Source organism: Balaenoptera physalus (genome assembly GCF_965194825.1).
Source record: "Balaenoptera physalus genome assembly, chromosome: 2".
Classification (NCBI taxonomy): Eukaryota; Metazoa; Chordata; class Mammalia; order Artiodactyla; family Balaenopteridae; genus Balaenoptera; species Balaenoptera physalus.
This window is the reverse complement of record NC_138883.1, coordinates 117324676-117351259: the sequence shown is the minus strand read 5'-3', so window position 1 is coordinate 117351259 and position 26584 is coordinate 117324676. Positions and strand designations below refer to the sequence as shown.

Genomic DNA, 26584 nt, shown 5'->3' with positions numbered 1-26584 from the left:
TGATTGAAAGTTTGCAGGAGAAGATACTAATTTTAATTTTAATTAAATTATGATAGAATATGGGACATATCCCAGTGCAAACACCCATCAAGCAGGTGTTTCTATGGATCTGAAGCTCAGGAGAGAGCTCTTGTGTGAATAAATGAATTCCTAAAAGTATTTCTCAACTGCTGACTTTTGTTCAATATTATATGCATCTTAGCTCTATCTGTGATGATAAATACAGCAAGCTTATTTTACTTTACGCAAAATTAATTTTTTGCTACTTCTCAATGTACACTCTCTTTACTAATAAAATCTGTTTACTGTTTTCAGCACATGCAGTGCTCCTTCTCATCTCTTCTTTTCAACCACTCTTCTGACTCACTCTTTCAAGTACAGGTCAAGCTTCTTCCCTGACTGCTCTACTGTGCCATACCACCTTTTCCTTCTCTGAACATACTTCACTTCAACTCATCTCATTGTTTCCTGTGTTTTACATTTCTTCTCCTATTAGACTGAAAGCACCTGAAAGTCAAAGACCACGTACTGCCTGCACTGCAGAGGATTTTCATTTCAGTAGTTTCATAAAGGAAACAGTAGGAGTGGGTCACCATAGAGATATTTTTATCCTATCCCATTCTTTTGTTCTCCTACAATTGCCTTATAAGACTGTTCGTGTGGGGAACACTTCCTAGGTTAACTGTGCTGTTTCTTCTTGAAAGGAAAAAGAGAAAGGCTACTCTGTTTTTGAATAAAGCATTAGATTGCTGCTTATTTTCTACCAGAAAAGATGAAGGTAAGTAATTTGTTAGACACCTAAAATTGTCCTTAGGAAAGATATTTATAAAGAAATGATGTGAACAAAAAAGTTGGTCAGGGAAGATTCTGAATTAAAAGGTAAGTCTTTCAAAGAAAGATCTCAATAATGATATAATCCAATTTGGAAAAGTAATTATACCTACCCAAATCAATTCATTTTCTATTATAAAATATTACCTATATCTCAAAATTTTGGCTTTGTAATTCAACTTTGAGGCATAATTAATATAAACTAAAATGTACCCACTTAAATGTACACTTTTAATTTTGACAAATATATACACCTGTGTAATCATGACCACAATCAAGATAGAGAATATTTCCAACACTCCAAATAATTCCCTTATGCCCCTTGCAGTAAATTTCCACTACCCCAATTTCCAGGCAACCACTCATCTTGCTGTGTCACTATAAATAAGTGCTGTCCATTCTGTAATTTCATAAAAATATAATAACACAGTATGTATTCTCTTGTGTTTGGCTTCTTTTGCTCAGCATAATGTTTGTGAGATTTGTTTTGTTGCATGTATCCATAGCCTATTTCTTCGAATTGCTGAGTAGTATTCTACTGTATGGATACAGTATAATTTACCATTTACTTGTTTACCCCCTTTAGATTATATAAATAAATATATTATGAACATCTGTGTAGAAGTCTATGTGTAGATATGTGTCTTTATTTCTCTTGGTTAACTATCTATGAGTGGGAATGTTGGGTTGTATGGTCAACATTTTAAGAAACCTCCAAACTGTTTTCTAAAGTGGTTGTACCATCTGATATTCCCAACAGCAACTGTGAGTTCCAGTTCTGCATCCTTGCTGATATCTGGTATTATCAGTCTATTAAATTTTAGCAATTCTAGAGGTTGTGCAGTGATATTGCATTGTGGCTTTATTTGCATTTCTTTGATGATTAATGAAGCTGAGAATCTTTTCATATGCTTATTGTCCACTCACATATCATCTTCTTTGGTGTACTGTCCATCCAAACCTTTTGTGTACTTTTTTTACTGGATTGTTATCTTCTTATTGAGTTGTTAGAAGTGCTTTTTTTTTTGTTTGCTTGTTTGTTTTTACATCTTCTAGACTGAAATTCTTTGTCAGGTACTTGAATGATGAGTATTTTCTTCTAGTCTCTGGCTCACCTTTTCATCTTATTGGTGTCTTTCCAAGGAGAAGTTTTAAATCTTGAGGAAGCCTGATTTATTAATTTTTAATTTTTAATTTGTGCTTTTTTGCATCCTAAGAGATCCTTGCTACCCCAAATTCATGAAGATTTTTTTTCTGTTTTCTACTAGAAGTTCTATAGTTTTAACTGTTGTATTTAGATCTGTTTTTGTGTATGGTATGAGATAAGGGTCAATGCAGGTTCTTTTTTCTTTCTCATACAGATATCCAATTATTCGCACACCTTCTGTTGAAAAGACTATCCTCTTCCCACTGAATTATCTCAGTATTTTTGTCAAAAATCAATTGACCATATACGTATGGATCTATTTGTGGACTCTATCTTGTTTCACCTACCTTTTACATAAACACTATCACAATGTCTCGGTTACTGTAGCTTTATAATAAGTCCTGAAATCATGTAGTGTGGGTCTTCTAAACTTTATTCTTCTTTTTCAAAAGTGTTTGGCTATTCTAGCTCTTTCAATTTTTCATGTAAATTTTAGAATAAGTTTATCAACGTCTAGAAAAAAGTCTACTGGGATTTTACTTGGGATTGCATTGGAGAGGACTGTCATTGTAATATACTGTTTTCCAATCCATGAACATGGTATCTCCATTTATTTAAGTCTTCTTTAATTTCTCTCAGCCATCATTTTCTACTCTTCAGTGCACAGATCTTCTATATATATATATATATATTTTATTTTTAATAAAAAATACTAAGTACTTCATATTTTTGATGCTATTAAGTGGTATTGTTATTTTTTAAAATTTTTACTGGAGTATAGTTGATTTACAATGTTGTGTTAGTTTCAGGTGTACAGCAAAGTGAATCTGTCATACATATATATCCACTTTTTTTTTGATTCTTTTCCCATATAGGCCATTACAAAGTATTGAGTTGAGTCCCTTGTACTGCACAGTAGGTCCTTATTAGTTATCTATTTTATATATAGTAGTGTGTATATGTCAATCCCACTCTTCCAATTTATCCCTCCTCCCCCTTACCCCCTGGTAACCATAAGTTTATTTTCTACATCTGTAACTCTATTTCTGTTTTGTAGATAAGTTCATTTGTACCCCTTTTTTTAGATTACACATATAAGCAATATCATATGATATTTGTCTTTCTCTGTCTGACTTTACTCACTATGACAATCTCTAAGTCCATCCATGTTGCTGCAAATGGCATTACTTCGTTCTTTTTCATGGCTAATATTCCATCATATATATGTACCGCATCTTTTTTATCCATTCCTCTGTTGATGGTGGTATTGTTAATTTAATTCCAATTTCCAATTGCTTATTGTTAGTATGTGGAAATACAACTGTTTCTATATATTGACTTTGTATCTTGTGACCTTTTAAACCCAGTTATAGTTTTAGTAGCCTTTTTAATAGATTTCTCAGGATTTCTACCCCAGTAACAATGAGCATGTATAGTGCTCAGATACTGGTTTCTAAATATCATTCACAAAAAATCAGGAGCAACAGCTGATTCAAGGGCAAAGGCTAGGAAAATACCAGATAAGCCTGTAACATCTTACTGTGTCAAAAAGAAAGAAAGTGCTCAAAGAAAGATGGGAGATGTCAAACAGACAGAGAAACTAGTCATAAAGAGACTCCCATTGGCCGCTCTTTCACTATGGAAGAGAAGGAAAGCTCTTTCTTATCTAAGAATGCTAATAAATGTAGAAGAAATAATGGAATTAGGAAATCACCACTTGGGAAACACCACAGTAATAACTGTTAACTAAAGATTCTAAAACTAGTGATAAAAGTTCGACAAGAAACAAGATATTTACAAAGATTCAAGGTACCTCCCCTACAAGGTACTTTTTAATTATGAAGGAAAAAAATAATAACTTTATAGTGGAGAAATGTGGAAGATAACCATTTTAACCAAGCGGTTAACGTTAACATCACTAGCATTAGACTCTCATGTGCCTCCTGATATGATGTACTGACCAGAACACATGCCATCTATGTCACTCCTTCCAAAAATGCATAAGCTGAATGTAATGAGGAAATATTACACAAGTCTAAACTGAGAAACATTCTATAAAATATAAATGGTCTATATGTATTTTTCAAAAATGTCATAGTCATGAAAGTCAAGAAAAAAACAAGGAACTGTTTCATATAAAAGAAAACTAATGAGAAACAGTAAATACAACATGTGATCCTGCAACAGAAAACAATGTTTTTCTTTTGTTATAAAGGACATTAATGAGATAACTAGTAAAATATAAAGTCTATAGATAGTTTCACAGTTAATTTGCTCATTTTGATAACTGCACTGTGGTTATATTAGAAAATGCCCTTATTTTTAGGAAATGCAAATTAAAAGTAAATATGAGTGGATAGAGGCGCATCATGTCTGCAACTTACTCTCAAATGGTTCTGAGAAAAAAAAAACAGGTACATATAGCAGATAAAGCATATGTGGTAAAACGTTAACCTTTGGGGAATCTGGGTGAAGGATATATAAAAATTCTTTGTACTATTTTTGAAAGTTTTCTGTAAAAATAAAATTATTACACAATAAAAAGTTAGAAAGAAAGAAATCACACGTGCGATTACTTCCTCTACTTAGCACACATACCCAGATTTTCGATGGTGTAATAGCGCTGTTTATAGTCCACTTTTATGGTCTGGGCATGAGGGCTGCCAATGCCATAACCAATGGCATAACCTCTGACCACAATGTTCTGATTCTCTGGAGGCGTCCAGCTTACTACGATGCTAGTGACAAGTGGGCGGACGTGAAGAGAACTAGGCACTTCGGGGACACGAGTTTCTGGGAAGGAAAACAGAAAAGCAGGGTGATATCCAGGGCCACTTTCCTTTAGAATATTTCATAATGCTTGGGAAATGGTGTTCAGCCTTCTGCCAAATTATTTGGGGCTTAGTTTTTTCCATTTTGCCCAAGAATTCAAAGAGAATCTGTATGTACAGTAAAGTATGGCCCATGGTTTTACTGCAGTCTAAGAAAACAAACTCAAACAGCCTGAAATACAAAACACTGCCGTATTAATTTGGAAGGGAAGAGAAAGAGATCCAAGAACGTCTTCACAATGGAGAAAAACAAATAAATTGTCTTTCAATTGTTACCCATTCCTCTTGGTCCTACATCTGATTCCCAAACTCTACCAGGTGGAACGAGAAAGGCACAACATCAACTAATTAGAAGCCTGCTGTCAACAGGTGATCAAGTATCATATTACAGCAATGATATCAATTATTTACTACCCAAAGTAATATGGTAAGTCAGAAAATATGAAACTTTAGAACCACAAGTTGATTTAAATGGTGGGAGACTAAGAGGCTTTAAAAGGTGGCAATTTACAGTATCGTTCACATACATTATTTCAAGGCATAAATTTCTACCACTATTTAAAAATTAGTAAACAAAGAATTAGAGTAAATACCCAGGTCTTTTGTCTTTTAAGTGCAGCACCTGTCTCTGATAAAGGTACATACACACACCCACATGGAGTTACTGAATAAACAGGTGAGAAAAAGGGGAAGGTTTCCAGGACTAAGGGAAAAGGGAAACTGTAACTGAAATAAAGGCACAATTTATGTGGTTCAGCCTTAAATTTTAGATCATTTATCTACTTGATGGGCTTGGTAAAAAACCAGACTTAAAGCACTTGTACATTTTTGCTTGTGCTGGTTCTGCTTAAAGGGACGGTTCTCTCTAAAAAAAAAACATTCCAGGAGACTTCCTGTATTACAGGAATGACAGCAGTATAAATCCACTAAAGTTCACAGATTTAAGCCACATACACCCAAAATCTGTGCCTTTCCAGTTTGACTCATTTGACTTCAATTAGTACCTAGCCTGTGCCAATCCTGCCGATTGTTGTTCTTACCATCTAAGTCACTTTCAAAAGTTTCAGCAGACAGCCAGTCAGTAGCAGGGCCTGTACCATTGAATGTTAGAGCAGCCACTCGGAAATTATATTCAGTCCCCCGATCAAGACCTGCAACCCAAAGGACAGAAAAAAAAAAAAGGGCTGAAACAAGAGCTTTGGAAAAACAAAAGATCAGCAATCTCTCATTAAAGCAAATACCTCATCCACCAACTTAATACAAAGCTACTATCTTGATAACATTTCAGTTCAAGTTAATACAGAACAAGCAATACATAAATACAGCACAGAGGAGCTCCTACCTCTGAAGTAGAGGCTAAAGCCCACACAATCCAAGAGGAAAACAAAATGAGTAAAGCTCCCAGGAGACTTCAGATCTTTTAAAAGAGCCTAAAGGCATCTTAGAGATCACTTAATGCAATCCCTTCATTTTGTTACTAAGGAGGCCAAGGCCAAAAAGAGGCCAAAGGAATGAAAGAGTTACAACAAAGGAACAAAGTCAGTTGGTCTCAAAAAACACCAAAGACAAGAAAATAATGCAGAGGTATAACACCTACCAGTTTACCTCTGTTCTCTGGGCCACCCCATAACCACAGTAGAAAAAATTTTAAACATCAAATATGGCCTAGAAATCTATTTCTCAACAGCCTATTGCCCATAAGTATATACTATAAGTAAAAGAGAAATAAAGCCTTTCTACTATGCGATCTTTCATATTTACTATCAGCTAACAAAGTACCTGATAAGCCAATGTACCAAAGGCAACAAAGATCTACATGTAAAAGTCTACCTTACAAAGTGGGGTAACAGTCAATAATATGGTCAGCTAGTCATATATTCATGCTTCCATTTTTTTCTCTTTTTATTGTGTTAAAATACATATAACATAAAATTTATCATCTTAGTCATTTTTAAGTATACAGTTCACATGCATACATTTTTAGAGCACTTAGATTCTAGATATTGTGATAGGTCTTGTAAGGGTTATAAAAAATTATCCTACCTCCCCATATTCAAATAACAGCATCTCTGGCAGCAACATAGTATAGAAACTCCAAAGAGAGAGCTACTGAGAGAGAAGTTGGCTGATGCAGGATGAGCCCTTGCTCAGTTAATCAATCCTGTCACGTGGTGTGAGAGGAGAGATGGGAGGTTCTGTTCTCTGCAGGCCCATCCTGATTCTGTTTTTCCACAAGAAAGCAAGAAGCAAGACAGGAGGAGAAGCAGAACGGCTGGGGCCAAGTCAGTTTACCTCTCTGTCTCCTCCCTGCACACACTGAACAGAAGTGCCAGAGTGGGCTACACAAGCATTTGTAACTTTAACAGACAACAAACATGGTTCAATTGAGGACCTGGAAGAATTCAACCAATCAGATTATCATTCCCTCTCCTCTGGGGAGTTGGAATGTAAAGAGAGGGAGAGAGCAAGTGAGAGAGAGAGTGCACATAAGCAGGTGCAAGTGAGAGAGACACGTGAGTATAGAGGCTGAGCTCCTCTCCCTCAAGATAACCTAGAGAGCTCATCGACTAAAACCAAGGCACTCGATTCATATTATAAAGATATGGCAGAATGTGTTTAGTGCTGTAAGTGATACAAAAAGAAGACACAACAATTACTTTTGGCTAAAACTTAAAATCCTATAATTTGTTGTTCAGTACAGGATCTTGGGAACCCATACTGTTCTCTAATACTTATCAGCTTCAAGTTAATGCTTCAAGAGAATAATGATCTCCACTTTTGCTCATCATTGTGTACTCAGTGCCAGTACCTGCTAATAAAAGTTCAATAAAGTCTATTAAACGAATGAATCTAAATATGATTTTAAAATGCAAGAATTTTCTTGATAAAGAAAAGGCTATTTTTATGATGAAAGTGGTACTCTGCTTATACATCAAATGTTCCATTGAGAAAACGAATAGTCTCCTCATGGGCAAGGACTGTATCTACTTTTATTTATTAGAAACAAGAAGAGTGCCTGGTATACGATAAATATCTACTATTAAACATTCAAAATAAAAGCCTTATCTTTGGGAAATGTTATTTATCTGTGTCTGGAGTAAAATCTGACTGACTTTTAAGAACATCCGTGACCAATTTTGCTGTAATGCTCCTTTGGTGAGACTTCTCAGCAACACCCCTACAGCCATATTTACCTGCTGCAGCTTAGAGCTGTGGGGTTCATGAGAGGAAACTAGAAGACTGAAAGATACCCTTGAAGACAAACATTCACCTTTTCCTATTTTGAAAGAAGTCAATCTAATCCATGAGGTGAGGAATACAGAGAAAACTTGCTGGTTTACTGGAGTACAGTTTTTCACTGTCACTGGCTCTCCAATTTTCAGAAACCTATACCTATACAGATTATATGGATTAGGGTTCATTTTTATCAGGTGTGCCACTTGCTCTGTGCACACAAAGGGAGAACTATACAAAAGAGCTATCCTTGACAGAATTTTCTAGAACTTTATCATGTCTGTAGAAGCAAGAATGATTACTGAATGGCTGTGGCTATTCACAAATGTTTCAGGCCACATATACCTGAGTGGTGTCAGCGTTACAGAAGTCATTTTGTAGGCCTCTGCTACCAACTAGACTGAGTGGATTCTTTGCTTATATAGCTCTGTTTTACCTTTCTTTCAGATTACAAAAGAGTTATGTATGTGTGTGTGTGTGTGTGTGTGTGTATGTATATATATATATTCAAAAAAGAAAACATGGAGAACACAGAAAAACACAAGTAAGGCAATGAAACTCAAACGCAATTTCACCAGAGATGGAAGAACCCATAAGAGTGTTTTCCACTAATTTTTATCAAGTCAGAAGTAGACTGAACTCTTACAAATTGTTTTAAACCATTTTTGCTTTGTGTAAGTCAACGGCCCAGAGCAGTCATTAGACTAGCACAATTCAATGTTTGAGAGAGACACCATCTCCTAGCTTTCGCTTATGTGCAAAGCAGCTTACCTTCAATCAGCTGTGACAGCTGTGTCCCAGTCACCAAGGTCTCAGTGACATCGCTCTTTCGGGAGGCCTTTCGGTAGCGAACCTTGTAGCCAGTGATCTGCCCGTTTTGTGTGGCCGGAGGAGGTGGCTGCCAGTGAATCACAATACTCTGGGAAAGACAAGGTTATAGGGAAAAGACTGAATATATCAAATATTGGTCCTGTTTTATGTATTATTACTCTGAATTCAGTGTGTAAGAGAAGGAACCATAAAAGCAACAGAGTGTTCAGACAGAGTTTTACTAAGTTATTTAATAATCACTCAAAAATAGTGTTTAATTTTAAAACCATCAAAGATCAAATGGGAAGACTGTATTTGTGGGCAGTATACGCTGGGCACTTGATTTATTTTGCCAGAATGAAGACATTGGGCAAAAGTCTCAGGAAAGTTTTTGAAGGAAAACATAAGGTCAGAGGCATGTGGATTAGGAAGTAAACTACTGTTAGGTGTAAGGTTCTCTTCTACTTCCACTGCAGCAACAGCGAAATTAGACAATTTCTGTCTAAAACTTTTCAAAGAGGGGACTGTTAATCAACAGCTGGTTGTTTCTTAAAGGAAAAGGTGTCCCATAGTCCTTGTTGAAAGAACTGACTGTCTCAGTTGTCTATGTGGGCCAGGAGGGGTTCTGGGCGTCTGAGAGGCACACATGGCCTTCAGTGCACAGTGAACTTGACCAGAAGGGACAGCTTCAGCAATGCAACCATATGACAGACGTCTGCCTTTGATTCACACTGGGCTCACCTCACAGTACTAAACAGGCTATGGTATCATAAACAACAACTTACTTCTTTCTACCTGTCACCAAGGTTCCGGATGGTTAACATCTAGGATGTCATGATTTACATAATAATAGCAATGTATTTGCAGAAAGGCTAAAGTAAATTTTGCACAACAGAAAGGCAGTAAAGTTGAACAGAATAAACCAGAGTTGGCTTCTAAGCCCAGCTTTAAACTGGCAAGTGTAATATCTATGTTACTTTATTTCTTTGCTTGATTATGGTTGTTTTGATACAGAATCACCCTCTCTATTTGCCATTCTGAGGCAAACAGAAAATGAACAACAGCAATATAAAGTTTTACCTTTGAATTTCTTACTTCTAAAGACAGATTCTGAGGAGCAGCACTGGGAACTGCACAGGCGAAAAAAAAAAAAAAAGAAAAGAAAAAAAAATTCAATCACTCAGGCATCACCCATCATGTGACTGTTCTTGGCTGGACTTTATATAAATGCACATCTGAAACACTGATATACAACCTGAAGGTCTAACCCAGCAGCCAGTGCCCTCATGTTGATAGTATCTGGACAAGGTGTGGGGCCATATTTGATTCATTTAAAATAATGAGACCCGTTCACATATGCACCCATACCCAAGTCAGGCTGTACCTTTGGGAAGTCAGGTACTTACTTCAAGGATATGATAGAGACTGTAAACTTTTCTAGACCCCAAATACATTCTGAATCTTTAACGTATTCTTTTGAATATTCTTGGGAGTTGCATATATTTATCTTGGGATATATTTTCTGGAAACAAGTCTAATGACTATGGCAAGTGAATCAACTGGGTAATATCACTATGAGTCCAAAATGTGATGTACACAAATCAATGAGCTTGGCTTTCTTGTGGGGTCCTAAACTGGTTTTAAAGGCAATTTCCAAGTAGAGCAAAGAGATGTTTAAGCAATGACAGTCCAGTTAAGAAACCATCTGGATTCCCAAGGCAACTATGTAGCAGGGAACACTCATTCAGATGTGAGAAGTTTGGGACCATTGGTTAAAAAACAGCTGTATAACTTCAGCTTCTCTCATATTAGAACATAAGACAAGGGTATCTCAAAGTTTATGGTCCACACACCCTCCAGTGTCTCCTTTTGTAGTAATTATAGGAAGCAAAGAAAATTTAAGTAAACCTGATTAGTTTCTTCTCCATCACAAAATGCTAACCTTGGCTTTTCTCTCCTAATCCACCCATGAAAATTTCCCCCTCCCATTCTCTGACATTTGGTGACCAGGCGTATAACTAAGTGCCCACTGCGCTACAGGCTTCTGGAGGACAGAGACTACTTCTTGTTCACTGTTGAATCCTGTGCTAACCACAAAGTACATCAGGCCTCAACCAAGAGATTCAGGCACAGAGGGTCTGGAGAAGGACTTAGGAACCTGTGTTTTGAAAAAAGTCCACGGATGGTTTTGATCATCTCCCTGTTAAGAACCTCTGACTTAGCTGCAAAGGCACCAACATAATTGTTGTTGCTGTCTTCCTCTTCATCATCATCACCACTGCCACCATCATAGCTAAGATCTGCTGCATGCTCCTACATGACAGGTACTTAATCCTTAAAACAATCCTACAAAGGAGTTTCTATTATTATTCCCATTTTATAGATGAGAAAACTATAGATGCAGCTCAGGAGAGTTAACTTGCCCAAGGTATTTGTTTCAGCTGGTGTAGGAACTAAGATTTATCTTACTCCGAAGTGCTGCCCTTAACCACCATGCTGAGACACATTCAGTTCCTGTGACAGGCACTGTAGTCAGCATGCCAAGCCACTTAATGCAGTTAAAAGTGGCTCATGGGTAGATTTAAGAGCCTACCTCAAAAAACAGGGTAATGTAGTTGTCTAACCAAACTACAGTTTGCATTTATTTTTCCCAACTTTTTATCCTGAAAAATTGCAAGCACAAAGAGTGACAAGAAGAATACAATGAACACCATGCATTCTTTTCCTGGATTCACCAACTGTTAATATTCTGCCAAATCTGCTTTATTTCTCTCATTATATTTATACAAACATGTTTATCTATCTACATATTGTTTCTGGATGGCTGAGAGACAGTTACAGTCGTCATGATACGTCACTCCTAAATACTACAGTATGTATCTCCTAAGAACAAAAACATTCTCCAACAAAATGATAATACAATGATCACATTAAAAATCTAATCAACACAAAAATATTACCTAATATACCTAACAACATATCTAATATTTAATACTGACTGATACTATACCAACCTAACATTAAGTAATTGTACCAAGACTGTCCTTTTTAGCTGTTTTAACTCCCAGAATCAGTCAAAGATCACACATGTTTTATTTTATTTCATGTGTCTTTACTTTCCTTTAATCTAGATTCTAGAACGACTCCCCTACCTTTTCTGTTTCTATCATGAGACTAGTATTTGCTAAGAACTCAGGACAGTTTATTTAATTATTTGCAGAATGTCCATCAATTTCAATATGTCTCATTATTTCATCATGATCATATTTAAATTAAACATTTTTGGCAGGGATACAACATAGAGGTGAAGTTATATCTTTCTCGATGCAACATATCACATGATGTCAGTCTGCTCCTTTGTTGGTGATGTGATGTCTGACCACCTGCTTAAAGGAGTCAAACTATAGCTTCTAAGGCATGCTTGTTTATATATAAGGGCTAGAGACATATACACACATTTTTAAGAAAAAGACATTTTTGTTAACACTTGGATAGCTGAGTTTCAGGATGTAATACATATACTAAGTGCAATAAACTGCTATTTTCTGTTCTACTCTAAAAACAGTTTTTAAAAATGCTGGTCTTGACCAACTCAATCTTGTTGGCAGGCTGTACTTTGAAAACGACTGCTTTAGGGTCATGGGTATAAGCAAATATTCAGTCACAGGTGATAAATAAACTGTCACAAAATCCTGAGGAATTTAAAAGACCTATTTGTATGCACCCAACATAGGAGCATCTCAAAACATAAGGCAAATGCTAACAACCATAAAAGGGGACATAGACAGTAACACAGTAATAGTAGGGGACTTTAACACCCCACTTTCACCAATGGACAGATCATCCAAAACGAAAAAAAATAAGGAAACACAACCTTTAAATGATCCATTAAACAAGACTGACTTGACACTTATAGGACATTCCATCCAAAAACAACAGAATACACTTTCTTCTCAAGTGCTCATGGAACATTCTCCAGGATAGATCATATCTTGGGTCACAAATCAAGCCTTGGTAAATTTAAGAAAATTGAAATCGTATCAAGTATCTTTTCCAACCACAAAGCTATGAGACTAGATATCAATTACAGGAAAAAAATCTGTAAAAAATACAAACACATGAGGCTAAACAATACACTACTAAATATCCAAGAGATCACTGAAAAAATCAGAAAGGATATCAAAAAATACCTAGAAACAAATGACAATGAAAACACAATGACCCAAAACCTATGGGATGCAGCAAAAGCAGTTCTAAGAGGGAAGTTTATAGCAATACAATCCTACCTTAAGAAACAAGAAACATCTCAAATAAACAACCTAACCTTACACCTAAAGCAATTAGAGAAAGAACAAAAAACCCCCAAAGTTAGCAGAAGGAAAGAGAACATAAGATCAGATCAGAATTAACTGAAATAGAAATGAAGGAAACAATAGCAAAGATCAATAAAACTAAAAGCTGGTTCTTTGAGAAGAGAAACAAAATTGATAAACCATTAGCCAGACTCATCAAGAAAAAAAGGGAGAAGACTCAAACCAATAGAATTAGAAATGAAAAAGGAGAAGTAACAACTGACTTTGTATTTCTGACACTGCAGAAATACAAAGGATCATGAGAGATTACTACAAGCAACTATATGCCGATAAAATGGACAACATGGAAGAGATGGACAAATTCTCAGAAAAGCACAAGCTTCCGAGACTGAACCAGGAAGAAACAGAAAATATAAACAGACCAGTCACAAGCACTGAAATTAAGACTGTGATTAAAAATCTTCCAACAAACAAAAGCCCAGGACCAGATGGCTTCACAGGCGAATTCTATCAAACATTTAGAGAAGAGCTAACACCTGTCCTTCTCAAACTCTTCCAAAATATAGCAGAGGGAGGAACACTCTCAAACTCATTCTATGAGGTCACCATCACCCTGATACCAAAACCAGACAAAGATGTCACAAAGAAAACTACAGGCCAATATCACTGATGAACATGGATGCAAAAATCCTCAACAAAATACTAGCAAACAGAATCCAACAGCACATTAAAAGGATCATACACCATGATCAAGTGGGATTTATCCCAGGAATGCAAGGATTCTTCAATATATGCAAATCAATCAATGTGATAAACCATATTAACAAATTGAAGGAGAAAAGCTATATGATCATCTCATTAGATGCAGAAAAACCTTTCGACAAAATTCAACACCCATTTATGATAAAAACCCTCCATAAAGTAGGCATAGAAGAAACTTACCTCAACAAAATAAAGGCCATATATGACAAACCCACAGTCAACGTCATTCTCAATGGTGAAAAACTGAAACCATTTCCACTAAGATCAGGAACAAGACAAGGCTTGCTAAAAAGACAAGGCTTCTCTTTAGCCACAGCAATCAGAGAAGAAAACGAAACAGAAGGAATCCAAATTGGAAAAGAAGAAGTAAAGCTGTCACTGTTTGCAGATGACATGATACTATACATAGAGAATCCTAAAGATGCTACCAGAAAACTACTACAGCTAATCAACGAATTTGGTAAAGTAGCAGGATACAAAACTAATGCACAGAAATCTCTTGCATTCCTATACACTAATGATGAAAAATCTGAAAGAGAAACTAACACTCCCATTTACCACTGCAACAAAAAGAATAAAATACCTAGGAATAAACCTACCTAAGGAGACAAAAGACCTGTATGCAGAAAACTTAAGACACTGATGAAAGAAATTAAAGATGATACCAACAGATGGAGAGATATACCATGTTCTTGGATTGGAAGAATCAACATTAGGAAAATGACTATACTACCCAAAGCAATCTACAGATTCAATGCAATCCCTATCAAACCACCAAGGGCATTTTTCACAGAACTAGAACAAACAATTTCACAATTTGCATGGAAACACAAAAGACCCCAAATAGTCAAAGCAATCTTGAGAAAGAAAAACAGAGCTGGAGGAATCAGCCTCCCTGACTTCAGACTATACTACAAAGCTACAGTAATCAAGACAGTACGGTACTGGCACAAAAACAGAAATATAGATCAATGGAACAAGATAGCAAGACCAGAGATAAACCCACTCACATATGGTAACCTTATCTTTGACAAAGGAGGCAAGAATATACAATGGAGAAAGACAGCCTCTTCAATAAGTGGTGCTGGGAAAACTGGACAGCTACATGTAAAAGTATGAAATTAGAACACTCCCTAACACCATACATAAAAATAAACTCAAAATGGATTAAAGACCTAAATGTAAGGCCAGATACTACAAAACTCTTAGAGGAAAACATAGGCAGAACACTCTATGACATAAATCACAGCAAGATCCTTTTTGACTCATCTTCTGGAGAAATGGAAATAAAAACAAAAATAAAGAAATGGGACCTAATGAAACTTAATAGCTGTTGCACAGCAAAGGAAACCATAAACAAGACGAAAAGACAACCCTCAGAATGGGAGAAAATATTTGCAAATGAAGCAACTGACAAAGGATTAAGCTCCAAAATTTACAAGCAGCTCATGCAGCTCAATATCAAAAAACAAACAACCCGGGCTTCCCTGGTGGCGCAGTGGTTGAGAATCTGCCTGCCAATGCAGGGGACATGGGTTCGAGCCCTGGTCTGGGAAGATCCCACATGCCGCGGAGCAACTGGGCCCGTGAGCCACAATTACTGAGCCTGCGCGTCTGGAGCCTGTGCTCCGCAACGGGAGAAGCCGCGATAGTGAGAGGCCCGCGCACCGCGATGAAGAGTGGCCCCTGCTTGCCGCAACTAGAGGAAGCCCTCGCACAGAAACGAAGACCCAACACAGCCATAAATAAATAGATAAATAAATAAATAAAATTAATAATAAAAAAAAAAAAAACAAAAAAAAAAACAAAAAAAAACAAAAAACAAAAAACAAAAAAACAAACAACCCAATCCAAAAATGGGCAGAAGACCTAAACAGACATTTCTCCAAAGAAGATATACAGATTGCCAACAAACACATGAAAGAATGCTCAACATCACTAATCATTAGGGAAATGCAAATCAAAACTACAATGAGGTATCACCTCACACCAGTCAGAATGGCCATCATCAAAAAATCTACAAACAATAAATGCTGGAGAGGGTGTAGAGAAAAGGGAATCCTCTTGCACTGTTGGTGGGAATGTAAATTGATACAGCCACTATGGAGAACAGTATGGAGGTTCCTTAAAAAACTAAAAATAGAACTACCATATGACCCAGCAATCCCACTACTGGGCATATAACCTGAGAAAACCATAATTCAAAAAGAGTCATGTACCACAATGTTCACTGCAGCTCTATTTACAACAGCCAGGACATGTAACCAACCTAAGTGTCCATCAACCGATGAATGGATAAAGAAGACGTGGCACATATATACAATGGAATATTACTCAGCCGTAAAAAGAAACGAAATTGAGTTATTTGTAGTGAGGTGGATGGACCTAGAGACTGTCATACAGAGTGAAGTAAGTCAGAAAGAGGAAAACAAATACCGTATGCTAACACATATATATGGAATCTTAAAAAAAAAAAAGAAATGGTTCTGAAGAGGACAGGAATAAAGATGCAGACATAGAGAATGCACTTGAGGACACGGGGAGCGGGAAGGGTAAGCTGGGATGAAGTGAGAGAGTGGCATGGACATATATACACTACCAAATGTAAAACAGATAGCTAGTGGGAGGCAGCCGCATAGCACAGGGAGATCAGCTCCGTGCTTTGTGCCCACCTAGAGGGGTGGGATAGGGAGGGTGGGAGGGAGACACAAGAGGGAGGAGATATGGGGATATATGTATATGTATAGCTGATTCACTTTGTTATAAAGCAGAAACTAACACACCATTGTAAAGCAATTATACTCCAATAAAGATGTTAAAAAAAAAAAAGACCTATTTGGCAGGCAAATATGATTACTAAGTAGAGCAAGCCCAGCCTTCCAACAGCCCTGGGATGGTCTGTGCTATGAACAAGCAATAATATTTACTTATACAAAAGCATCTAGTAAAAATAAAAACACGGAGAAACTATTTAGTACCAGGCACTACATGTTCTATGCTCTCTCACTGGATATTTACAGCAACCCAATGAAGTTGGTATTATAAATTTCATATATAAGGAAACATGCTCAGACATGTGAAGTTACTTGACTGAAGTCACACTACTAGAACTGGTATCTGAACCAAAGCTCCTTGACATCAAAGCCCATGATGTTGCTACTATGCCACCAGCGCCCCCAAGCATGGTATTTTGTTCCAGAGGAAGAAAGACTCACCATCTGAAAATGTTCGAACAGCAACATCTTGTGTGGAGACTCCAGGACCATGTTTATTGTAGGCCACCACTCGGAAACTATACTCTGTATATTTTTTCAATCCGTTAATGGTGTGGGAGTGACTTGAAACATCAACATCCTTGAATAAAATAAAACAATTTATATATACACAACTCAAGCCAAAAGAAATGCTGCAAAATAAATAATTAACTATACAAATTCTATATTTGACATAATGCAGATTTTTATCCCTTTTACAGAATATTATTTAACAGTTAAAGCAAATTAATCATAAGCACTGCAGTTTGCTGAGAAATACTCCTTGATGTTTAGGAACCCTTGCTGGCAAAAACTACAGAATAAACCTTTGTACCAAGAAACAGAATCTATCAACTTTTCATTTCTTATACATATTTTTTTCCTCAGATTTCTAGACAAGCAGGTATTGAGTTTTGGAAATATATTTCAACTCTACTATTCCAATCAATGCATTAAAAAATGGCTTCATATTATACCTGTTCTTTATCAGTTCCTTTTTCCATGTAGTACAGTTTGTAATTCTGAATTTCCCCATTTCCAGACAATGGTGTTTCCCAGGTGACAGTAATGGAAGTAGGTGAAGTTGCATATGCTCGGATGTTAGGTGCTGGGCCAGGGAGCTGAACTAGAAAGAAAATTTCAAGACAGTAAGACATAAACAAAATTTACTACATCCCTCAAGACCATTCTCAGCAATAATGGCACACTATGTTGTTATTTTATTCTATTTTATTTATTTTTGGCTGCGTTGGGTCTTCGTTGCTGCATGCGGGTCTTCTCTAGTTGCAGAGAGCAGGGACTACTCTTCACTGCAGTGCACAGGCTTCTCACTGAGGTGGCTTCTCTTGTTGAAGAGCGTGGGCTCTAGGCACGTGGGCTTCAGTAGTTGTGGCAGGCGGGCTCAGTAGTTGTGGCTCGCAGGCTCTAGAGTGCAGGCTCAGTAGTTCTGGCACACGGGCTTAGTTGCTCCGCGGCATGTGGGATCTTTCGGGACCAGGGCTCGAACCTGTGTCCCCTGCATTGGCAGGCGGATTCTTAACCACTGTGCCACCAGGGAAGCCCTGGCTATGTTTTTAAAACAATAAAAACGACGAAAACAAGTGATCTGACTGAAGTGGTTTCAGGATAATATATAATTAAATGATTTCCCTCTTTATGACTGAAAAACCAAAAATTATCTGTGAAGTATCTCAAATTTATTCAAAGAAAAAAGCGAACAGTGCAGAATTCTTCTTGTGGTTTATAAAATCCTAGTTTTGCAGTGGGACTGCAGCACATAAAAGCAAACATCACAAAAAGAGAGTCTTCTTTTGCCAGGCTCTGGGGATACAATGAACGATGGACAGAGTCCCTGCCCACAAAGAACTCCCAGTCTAGAGGGGAGTCAGACATATAAATAGTTACAAAGAAGGTCGTAAGTGCTGATAGGTTAGGTAACAGTCTGTAATGAAAACTGAAAGAAGAGAGTACACAATTCTGCTTTGGGTGGGGATGGTTAGGAAAGGGAAGGATTGGTGAGGACTTCTGGGGAGCAGGAAGAATGAGTAGTTTTCTCAGACACCAAGGGGGAAATTGCTCCAGTCAATTTGGACATTAACTGGTGAGGAGACAGTGTCATGTGGTTCAGGTTGAAACAAAGAATGGATATGGGAGAGAGAATGCTGCAAAGGATGACAAGAGCCAGATGAAGGAGAACCTCTAAGGTCCTGCTATGAGTTTGGATTATTTCTTGTAGGTGTTAGGTAATTACTGAAAAATTATGAGCAGGAACATGACATGACCAGATCTGCATTTAAAAAGAACATGTGAACACATGCACGGAAGAAAAACAATAATGGCACAAGACTAGATAAATAATAATTTAAAAAATAGCCACCATTTATTGAATGCTTGCAATCAGTCCAGCATTAAGTGCTTTACATTTATTTAAATTACATCTTATTTAATCTGTGCACTAACCCAAATGAGACGGATACTGTTATCATCCTTACTTATGGATGAGGCTGAGAGGTTAAGAACCAGTCCCAAATGATGGAAAAGTTGGAGAGTGGTGGAGCTAGGAGCTGAGCACTTCCTCGTTCTAAAACGTGGACTCAGGAAAACCAGTCAGGGGATTATGACAACACCCTCTGTGGGATGATGTGACTGGAAGATCCCATGATTGGTTGACTGATTGTCTGCCCAGCTCTAAATCCTACAACAGCTCACATCCTTTTTTACTATGTTCTTTTTGTCTGACTGACAGGTTCCAGTCCCAACTTATACACAAATCCTGGCAGGTGCCTATATCTACACCTTGGTGGATACTCTATATCTGAAAACCATTTCTCTGGTGCCAGTGCTTCTGTAACAGACATCCATTAGATTTAAGGAAAGGGGAAAAAACTAACAAAATGTAAAACAAACTGGCTTGCTTAAATAACAGCATGACAGCTTAAGATTAGTTTTCCTACCAAAGCAGAGAAAGCTGAATACGGTTTTCTGGCAGTTGTTTGCTTTATTTAGGCATGAATCATGTTATTCACTTAAGAGCATATTTTGTGCAGCCTAACAGGTGGGATTTGTCACACTTCTGCTGCTATGGAAAACTTTCCCCTAACTTTTTAAAAGGGAAGGAGAACAGAACAAATTCCCTTGAAATCACTTTCAGTATATTCATTGGCTAAATGTAGGCAAAGATGATCCTAAAAAAGGCGCTAGTAAATTCTTTCATTTCATCTGTACAGTGGCATTAAAAAATGGAAAAAAATTTAAGTTGGTTTGAAAAGCTAAAAATGTAAACTATTTTCCCAGGGCTGACTCCAACACTTACGGCCCCTCCCACCTGCCCCCAGGCTGAATACCTCCAGATAAAATGCAAATCTCTCTCCACTAACTCCTCTTTTGCCAAAACATGTTATAGTCACTCTCTACCCCTAAAATACTCTCACCAGAATCTGTTGCCCCTTCCATCTATATTCTTATTTAGCTACTTTCTTTTAATCGAATTCCTTGAATAAATGATTATGCTGCCTACTTTCCCTGTGATGACTGTACATCACATTATTGCCCGTTTACTTGTCTGGCGCTGGTACCAAACTGTAAGATCCTTGTGAACAGAAGTCAAGTCTTACTCATCTTTACATCTTGCTGCCTAGCACGGTGCCTGGCACATGACAGGCACTCAATAAATCTCTTCTTTCATCTCTAACTTGACAATGCCCCTTGTAGTCCAGTGGTTCTCAATAGTTTGACTTGTAAGTTCTGAAATGATAATGAAAACCACAGGCTCTTTCCCAAGGAAAATGTGAACATGTACAGACACACAAATACTTTCATGTATCTTCAGAAGGTTCATGGCTCCAGGATTGAACCCTTGCACTGAATCAAATTCAGTGGTCTTTTCCTTCATTTTCATCATGACTCACCTTGCATGTGCACTGTTGTCCTATTTTGGGGTTGGGTCAAGCAGTGTCCCTCCCCAAGAATGCTTGCTCTAAGCCAAATGCTTTAAGGCCAACCTCAGGTCTCATCTTTTCCTAGGAACCTGACTTAATATACCTAACTTTTACAGTAACTCTTCCTTGTTCTGTATCCCATTATCTCTCATGAATGACGCCTGTATGTGAGCGTTAATGAAGGAAAATTGAGTTTTGCTTTGTGGCTTGAGTTTGAAATCTAATATATTGTTCCTGCTCTCATCTGAACACAGTAACCATGAAATTCAACATCCTTTCCCTGCAGCAAGAACACATTCTTTCCTTAAATCAACGCCCCGGCTCTCTGTTGGCCCTCTTGTTGTTGCTTGGGTTTGATTCCTGATCTTTAAGCTCTATTACTGAAATGATCAATGGCCTCCTATCTTGACTGCTCATTCTTTAAGGGGAGAATTCCTATCTTGTCCATCCCCTGCATCTCTAATAGTTTGTGCAGTGCCTGGTAGAGGAGGTCCTCAGTAACTGTTTGATGGGTGAATGATTTGCTACAGCATTAGAAAGTGAAGTTCCACAGCTTCTTGACTTTACTTATTCTACCCATCAGGCAGAGTCCTTGAATTATTTCCATAGTTTCAGCGGTAAATTCATTTAATATGTTTAGTTCCCTGGTCAGTAGCTTTCACGAATTTATCTCCCATGCTCCCTAGCTGAAGTAAAATTTTTGTTACTGCAAGTTTGTTAATACAGAAACACTAGTGCAGTTAACAGTAAAAGAAATCTGGAGAAGGCGCCAAGGAAAAACAGTGGCTCATGTTAAAACGTAAAAGTGTAGAAGAAAGCCTCATGAGATAAGCATTAATTCTGATTTGACTGCTTCTTGTCATTTCTGGCCTATAGTTTAAAACCAAAATTTAAGACACAGAAGACACTTATAAGATAAATCAACTTGACACTCATTTCAGTTGGAGAAAATCTTAAGAAATGTAAGTGGAAGTAACATTTAGCACAAAAGACAGCAGGTCCAAAGTAAAGCCCTGAAGAGATTCCAAAGAGTGTGGTATGTATAAAGATCAGGGCAATCCCGTTGATAACAATTATCAAATAGCTACTTCCTGTGTGAGGCACTGCATTAGATATGGTGGGAAATAAAAGGATAACAAAGACTCTGTCTTTGCCATAAAATTAATGAGATATATTCATAACCATAATTCAAGGAAGAAAATGATAATGTATCTTAGGACTGTCGAGATACAATATTAGATAAGATCAGAGGGAAGATTCTAAGAAGGCATCTGAGCTAGGTCTTAAAGGATCAGTAAAATTTGGGTGTCTATCAGCAGAATTATATTGTCTTACACTATTTGCTACTGCTTGATATGAATTAATTTGATCTCCCGTAACTATTTTGTAAGGACCTTGAACGTGAGGAACTGTTATCTTCTGCACTCCTATGGTATGCCAGGCTATACATAAGGTAGCCCTTCATACAGGTCTCCCTACAGGTGGGGCTGACAGAGAGGTGGGAGACTTACCCTCAGGCTGTGTTTCTACTCGTAGTGGAGCTGAACTCTCTCCGGAGCCATGTTTATTTTGAGCCATAACTCTAAAGATGTACACAGTCGCTGGCATTAGGTTTTGGATGGTTACCTGCATTTCTCCGGGGCGACTGGTATTTTCAACACGTTCCCTTTGGAGAAAGAGGGATCGATTAGGAAAGTTTCCAGAATGTGCAGTTTCATTTTCATTGTAATGCCTATAGATACTATATGAAATCAAAATCTTAATAAATCTAAGTCAAATTAACTCTCAAAAAAGGAAATTTTGGGGAGTGGAACAGTGCACAGAATATGGACACTGGCAAAGAGCAATGTCATACATGTCTGATAAATCACTGATGTTCTTGCTTAAACATTACTGATATTGCTGGCCATAATCACAACTTCCTTTCAGAAAAGACACAGAGAGTCTTCTTGGTGCCATCTCAAATGGGGCAGCTGGTCACCAGTTCTGTACGCTTTAGGAATCACTGAATTTTAAGGGGTTATCCTCAGGGAGACATATAGAAGGTGATTATAGGTATGACCCAATTTTCACAGACAGTATCAAAGAATACTGTGTACCTTCTGGATAACAGACTCTCAATAAAAAGAAAATTAGAGATTATTACTTTCAAAACTGAGAACATTAAAAATTTAAATGAATCCAGTCTATAAAATAAGCTAATCATGACTCTGATTTTTATAATTTATTTCTTAAAACAAAAACTCTTCTTGAATGATTTTCAAACTGATTTGAAATGTTTAACAAATCTTATCACAAGCAGTACAAATGGCCAGTGGTCTAGTGTTATGAGATGAAAACATAAAAACAGTTATCAGTTAGGTTCTTTAAAAAGGCGGCCTCCAGGCTCTATTTTGGGGGTCTCTGTGTCCACACTTGGGCCCATAATTATGCTCAGTATACTGTACTCACTATAACAAAAACCAGATTATATTTGCTTTCAACAAATGTTGTAAAGGAAAATACTTGTTTTAGACAAATAGCTGGTCTTTAAAAATTACTGATCATGTGAGGAAAGATCTGTGTCTATCTTGAGAGAGCAATAAAAGGGCCCAAAACTACTCTGTGGAAGAAATTATTTTAAATTACCTAATAATCTGTTGAATTAAATTCTTACTTTAAAATATTGATAATTTTCCCTGAAGCTACTGATTAAAATTTGTTTATTTCTACATGACCATATGCCAATTTGTCTGATTGTGTGTGAACATTTGCATTTCGGAGATGTAAGCGTTTTTCAATAGTTTTCTATAGTTCTTTAAACTACGTTATTTTAATTAAAACAAACAAACAGTACCCACGCACCACGTATTTATAAATGTTGTCGTCTACAGTCAGTTAGGTCCATTGGAAAAGAATATCATGGTAACAAAAGTTATTGCTCAGAGACACTTGAGATATCTATAGATATTATTTTCTCTTCAGCTAAACCTCTAAATCACAAGATTTAGAAGGAGAGTATCAACTGATTTCTTATGCTGTGAGGTTTCTGACACTTGATCCAATCACAAATGCTGTCTAAAAGGAAGTATGGTATTTGACACTTCATTAAACTAACAGCTCCACGCCAGAGCACAGAATAGTCTGTTGCGCTCACTGTACATGAAAGTTTAAACAAGTTCTCTCTCAGAGGGACAGCCGGGGGGAGGGGGGCACTATCTTATTTTAAATCAGAGTGAAAGAGTGCCTCATCCATGTTCACATACCACAGAAGCACTAGCAGAAGGCTCACACACAGAAGTAGCATCGCAAATGTGTGCTGAATGAATGAATGGAAATTTGCCTTTTGATGTGTAAATCTGATATCGTAATGATATCACGTTTATCTTTTTGTTTGTTCCTATGTAAAAGGGGAAAATACCTAGAACAAATTTCTATAGAAGCATTACAATAAGAAAAAATCAGTAGTAGGTATGATTCCCTAGGATGAAACATCTAGCACCTGAAAAGGCTTCTAACAGTAGATTGGTCTGAGGTCCCAGAACCAAGTCTGTCTAGAAAAAAACTTTTGACTTCAGGAAAGATCCAGGGTGAGTTATGAAGGACAATTCTCATAAATGTGTGAGGTTATCATGGGTCTTAGGTTAGAATGTCTTAGTTAAGAGTCAAAAGAGAAAGGAAAAGATACACTTTATACTAAGACAGTGCTGGGCCAGAAGTTAGGAGCTCCAATTCTAGTTCTGGCAACACTACTAGCTTGCTAGGGGATCGCAGGAAAGTCACCAATTCTTTCTGGGCTTCAGTTTCTTCATGTATTAAATGAAAGAATGAGCCCAGGGTGGTGAACTTTTTCTTAAAGGGCTTGATAGTAAATATCTACAGGCCAAGATGCCAAATGAAAAATATTACCAACCATCTCCACAGTTAAAAATCCAAGTATAACTTTAGTTGGTCCTCCCTATCCACGGCTCTGCATCTGGGAATTCAACCAACTGTGGATCGTGTAGTACTGTACTACGGATTTACTGAGAAAAACCCACATATAAGTGGATGTGTGCAGTTCAAACCCGTGTTGTTCAAGGGTCAACTGTAGTTACCTGTATAACCTATTAAAATGTAACCGTTTGAAAATGTAAAAACTATTCTTAGCTCTTGGGCCATAAAAATAAAAAGTTTGATTTGGCCCAGGGTCTACAGTGTGCCAGCTCCCGGACTAGACTAACAGATACGTAAGGCTTTGTCCAACTCTAAAATGCTATTAATTTCTGGAATAACTTACTCTGTACTTTCCATTTGGTGGCTAACAGAAAATACTGCTGTTTACATTAAAGGCATTGAAAAAAAAAGGTGAACATTTCATAGGTGAAATGGCAGAGGAAGGACCCTTTGGAATTTCGGGAAACTCAGGTACCCAACAGAATTATATAGCTCATGACCAAGGCACATAAGGCCACCTGGTGGTTGAATTATCAAATGCAGGAAGTAGGGGAATTTGTAAATGCAGGCAGCGGCATATATCCTCACATCGAAACGTTTTAAGTCTATGAAGATAATGTATTACCTTCATTTTTTAGATTAGAAAATTTAAACTTATAAAGGTTAAATAAATTTTGTTTATAAAACAAGTAACAGGGATCTAGTCTTTGACTTAGTGTTATTTCTATTCCTTCATTGCTTCTATTCAGAAATCATAAAGTAATAAAGCGACAAAAATTATTATTATAATCTCCAAGAATATTCCTTTGAAATATTCCCCAGATTTATTCTGTCTGTTCCAAGTCACTGCTGTCATCTTCATCAGGGCCTACTGCATGCCTAGATCAACCTAACTACTACTGATCTGTCTCCCTGACTCCACTGCTTTTCCTCTCTAATCTTATGCAGTGCTCTCCAAGTACTGCTAATAAAAGCTGTTTAATAAAACCACAGTGTACACTTGCTCAGGAGTCTAAAATGGTCCCTTCTTAACTGATTATGTCAAAATTCCAACACTTGGCTCCAAACGTCCACTTTATTGTAATCTCTTACTAATTCTGACCAAAAACTCTAGGCCAGAGCTTTCTTACTTTCCCATCCTTCCAACAACAGACAACACAAATTAAATTGGATCTTCCTTGCATCTCCTCTTTCTTCACATATACTTGCCCTGTCCTCCTGCCCCTGCCAATTTATCTTCTACATTTTTTCAATTCCAACTTCATTTATTAATCATCCCTGCTTATTTCAACACATGATTCACTAATAAGTGATAGATTTTCATTAAAAACAAAAGTATATATAATTTAAAAAATTAGAAGTCCTAGTTTTTCTCCCTCCTTAAAACCTGTTCCACCCTGAGACCTAAAGGTGGCGTGTAGACCTGTATCTTGACATTTTGGGCAGGATAATTCTTTGTTTTGGTGGGTGGAGGGGAGCTGTCCTGTACATTGTAGGATGTTTATCAGCATCTCTGGCTTCTACTCACTAGACGGCAGTAAGCATCCCCTCCCATCTCAGTTGCAATTACCAAAAATGTCAGCAGACATTGCCAAATGCCCACTGGGAGATGGGGGGGCAAAACTGTCCCTGGCTGAGAATCACTGATCTAGGCATTTATATACACATCAAAATACATAGATATAAGTCATTAAAAAAATTCCTGCATCATACTTCATATGGATATACATATATTAACTATATGCCCATTCCTCTACCAATGGACATTTACTTTGTTTCCTTTTTTTAATCCTTACAAATAATGCTACAATAAACATTTTTTATGAGTGCCCTATGTGTATGTATATTGGCATATCTATAGGACAGACACCTAGAAGTGTAATTGTTGGGTTGAAAGGAATGTGCATTAAAAAATTTTTTTAAAATTCTGCCAAATCACCTTCTCCAAAGGCTCCTCTAATTTATACTGCCACCAAGAGCCTAAATTGGATTTAATCCCAACATTCATCTCACTTAACACTGGATATTATCAACTTAAAATTTCTGCCAG

General features: G+C 37.2%; 1 protein-coding gene across 11 annotated transcripts in view; it reads right to left on the bottom strand.

Annotated features, from left to right (window-relative positions):
• The window catches only part of NEO1 (neogenin 1), a 247610-nt gene that overhangs the window by 36870 nt on the left and 184156 nt on the right, over positions 1-26584 (bottom strand). For all 11 annotated transcript variants that reach the window (XM_082443646.1, XM_082443644.1, XM_082443653.1 and 8 more), the window contains 7 exons: positions 22131-22285; positions 17659-17807; positions 17144-17282; positions 9934-9983; positions 8815-8962; positions 5850-5960; positions 4577-4771 (listed from right to left, as the gene is read on the bottom strand). In XM_082443646.1, coding sequence (XP_082299772.1) covers positions 4577-4771; positions 5850-5960; positions 8815-8962; positions 9934-9983; positions 17144-17282; positions 17659-17807; positions 22131-22285 — 947 coding nt within the window. The remainder of the gene's footprint in view (positions 1-4576; positions 4772-5849; positions 5961-8814; positions 8963-9933; positions 9984-17143; positions 17283-17658; positions 17808-22130; positions 22286-26584) is intronic.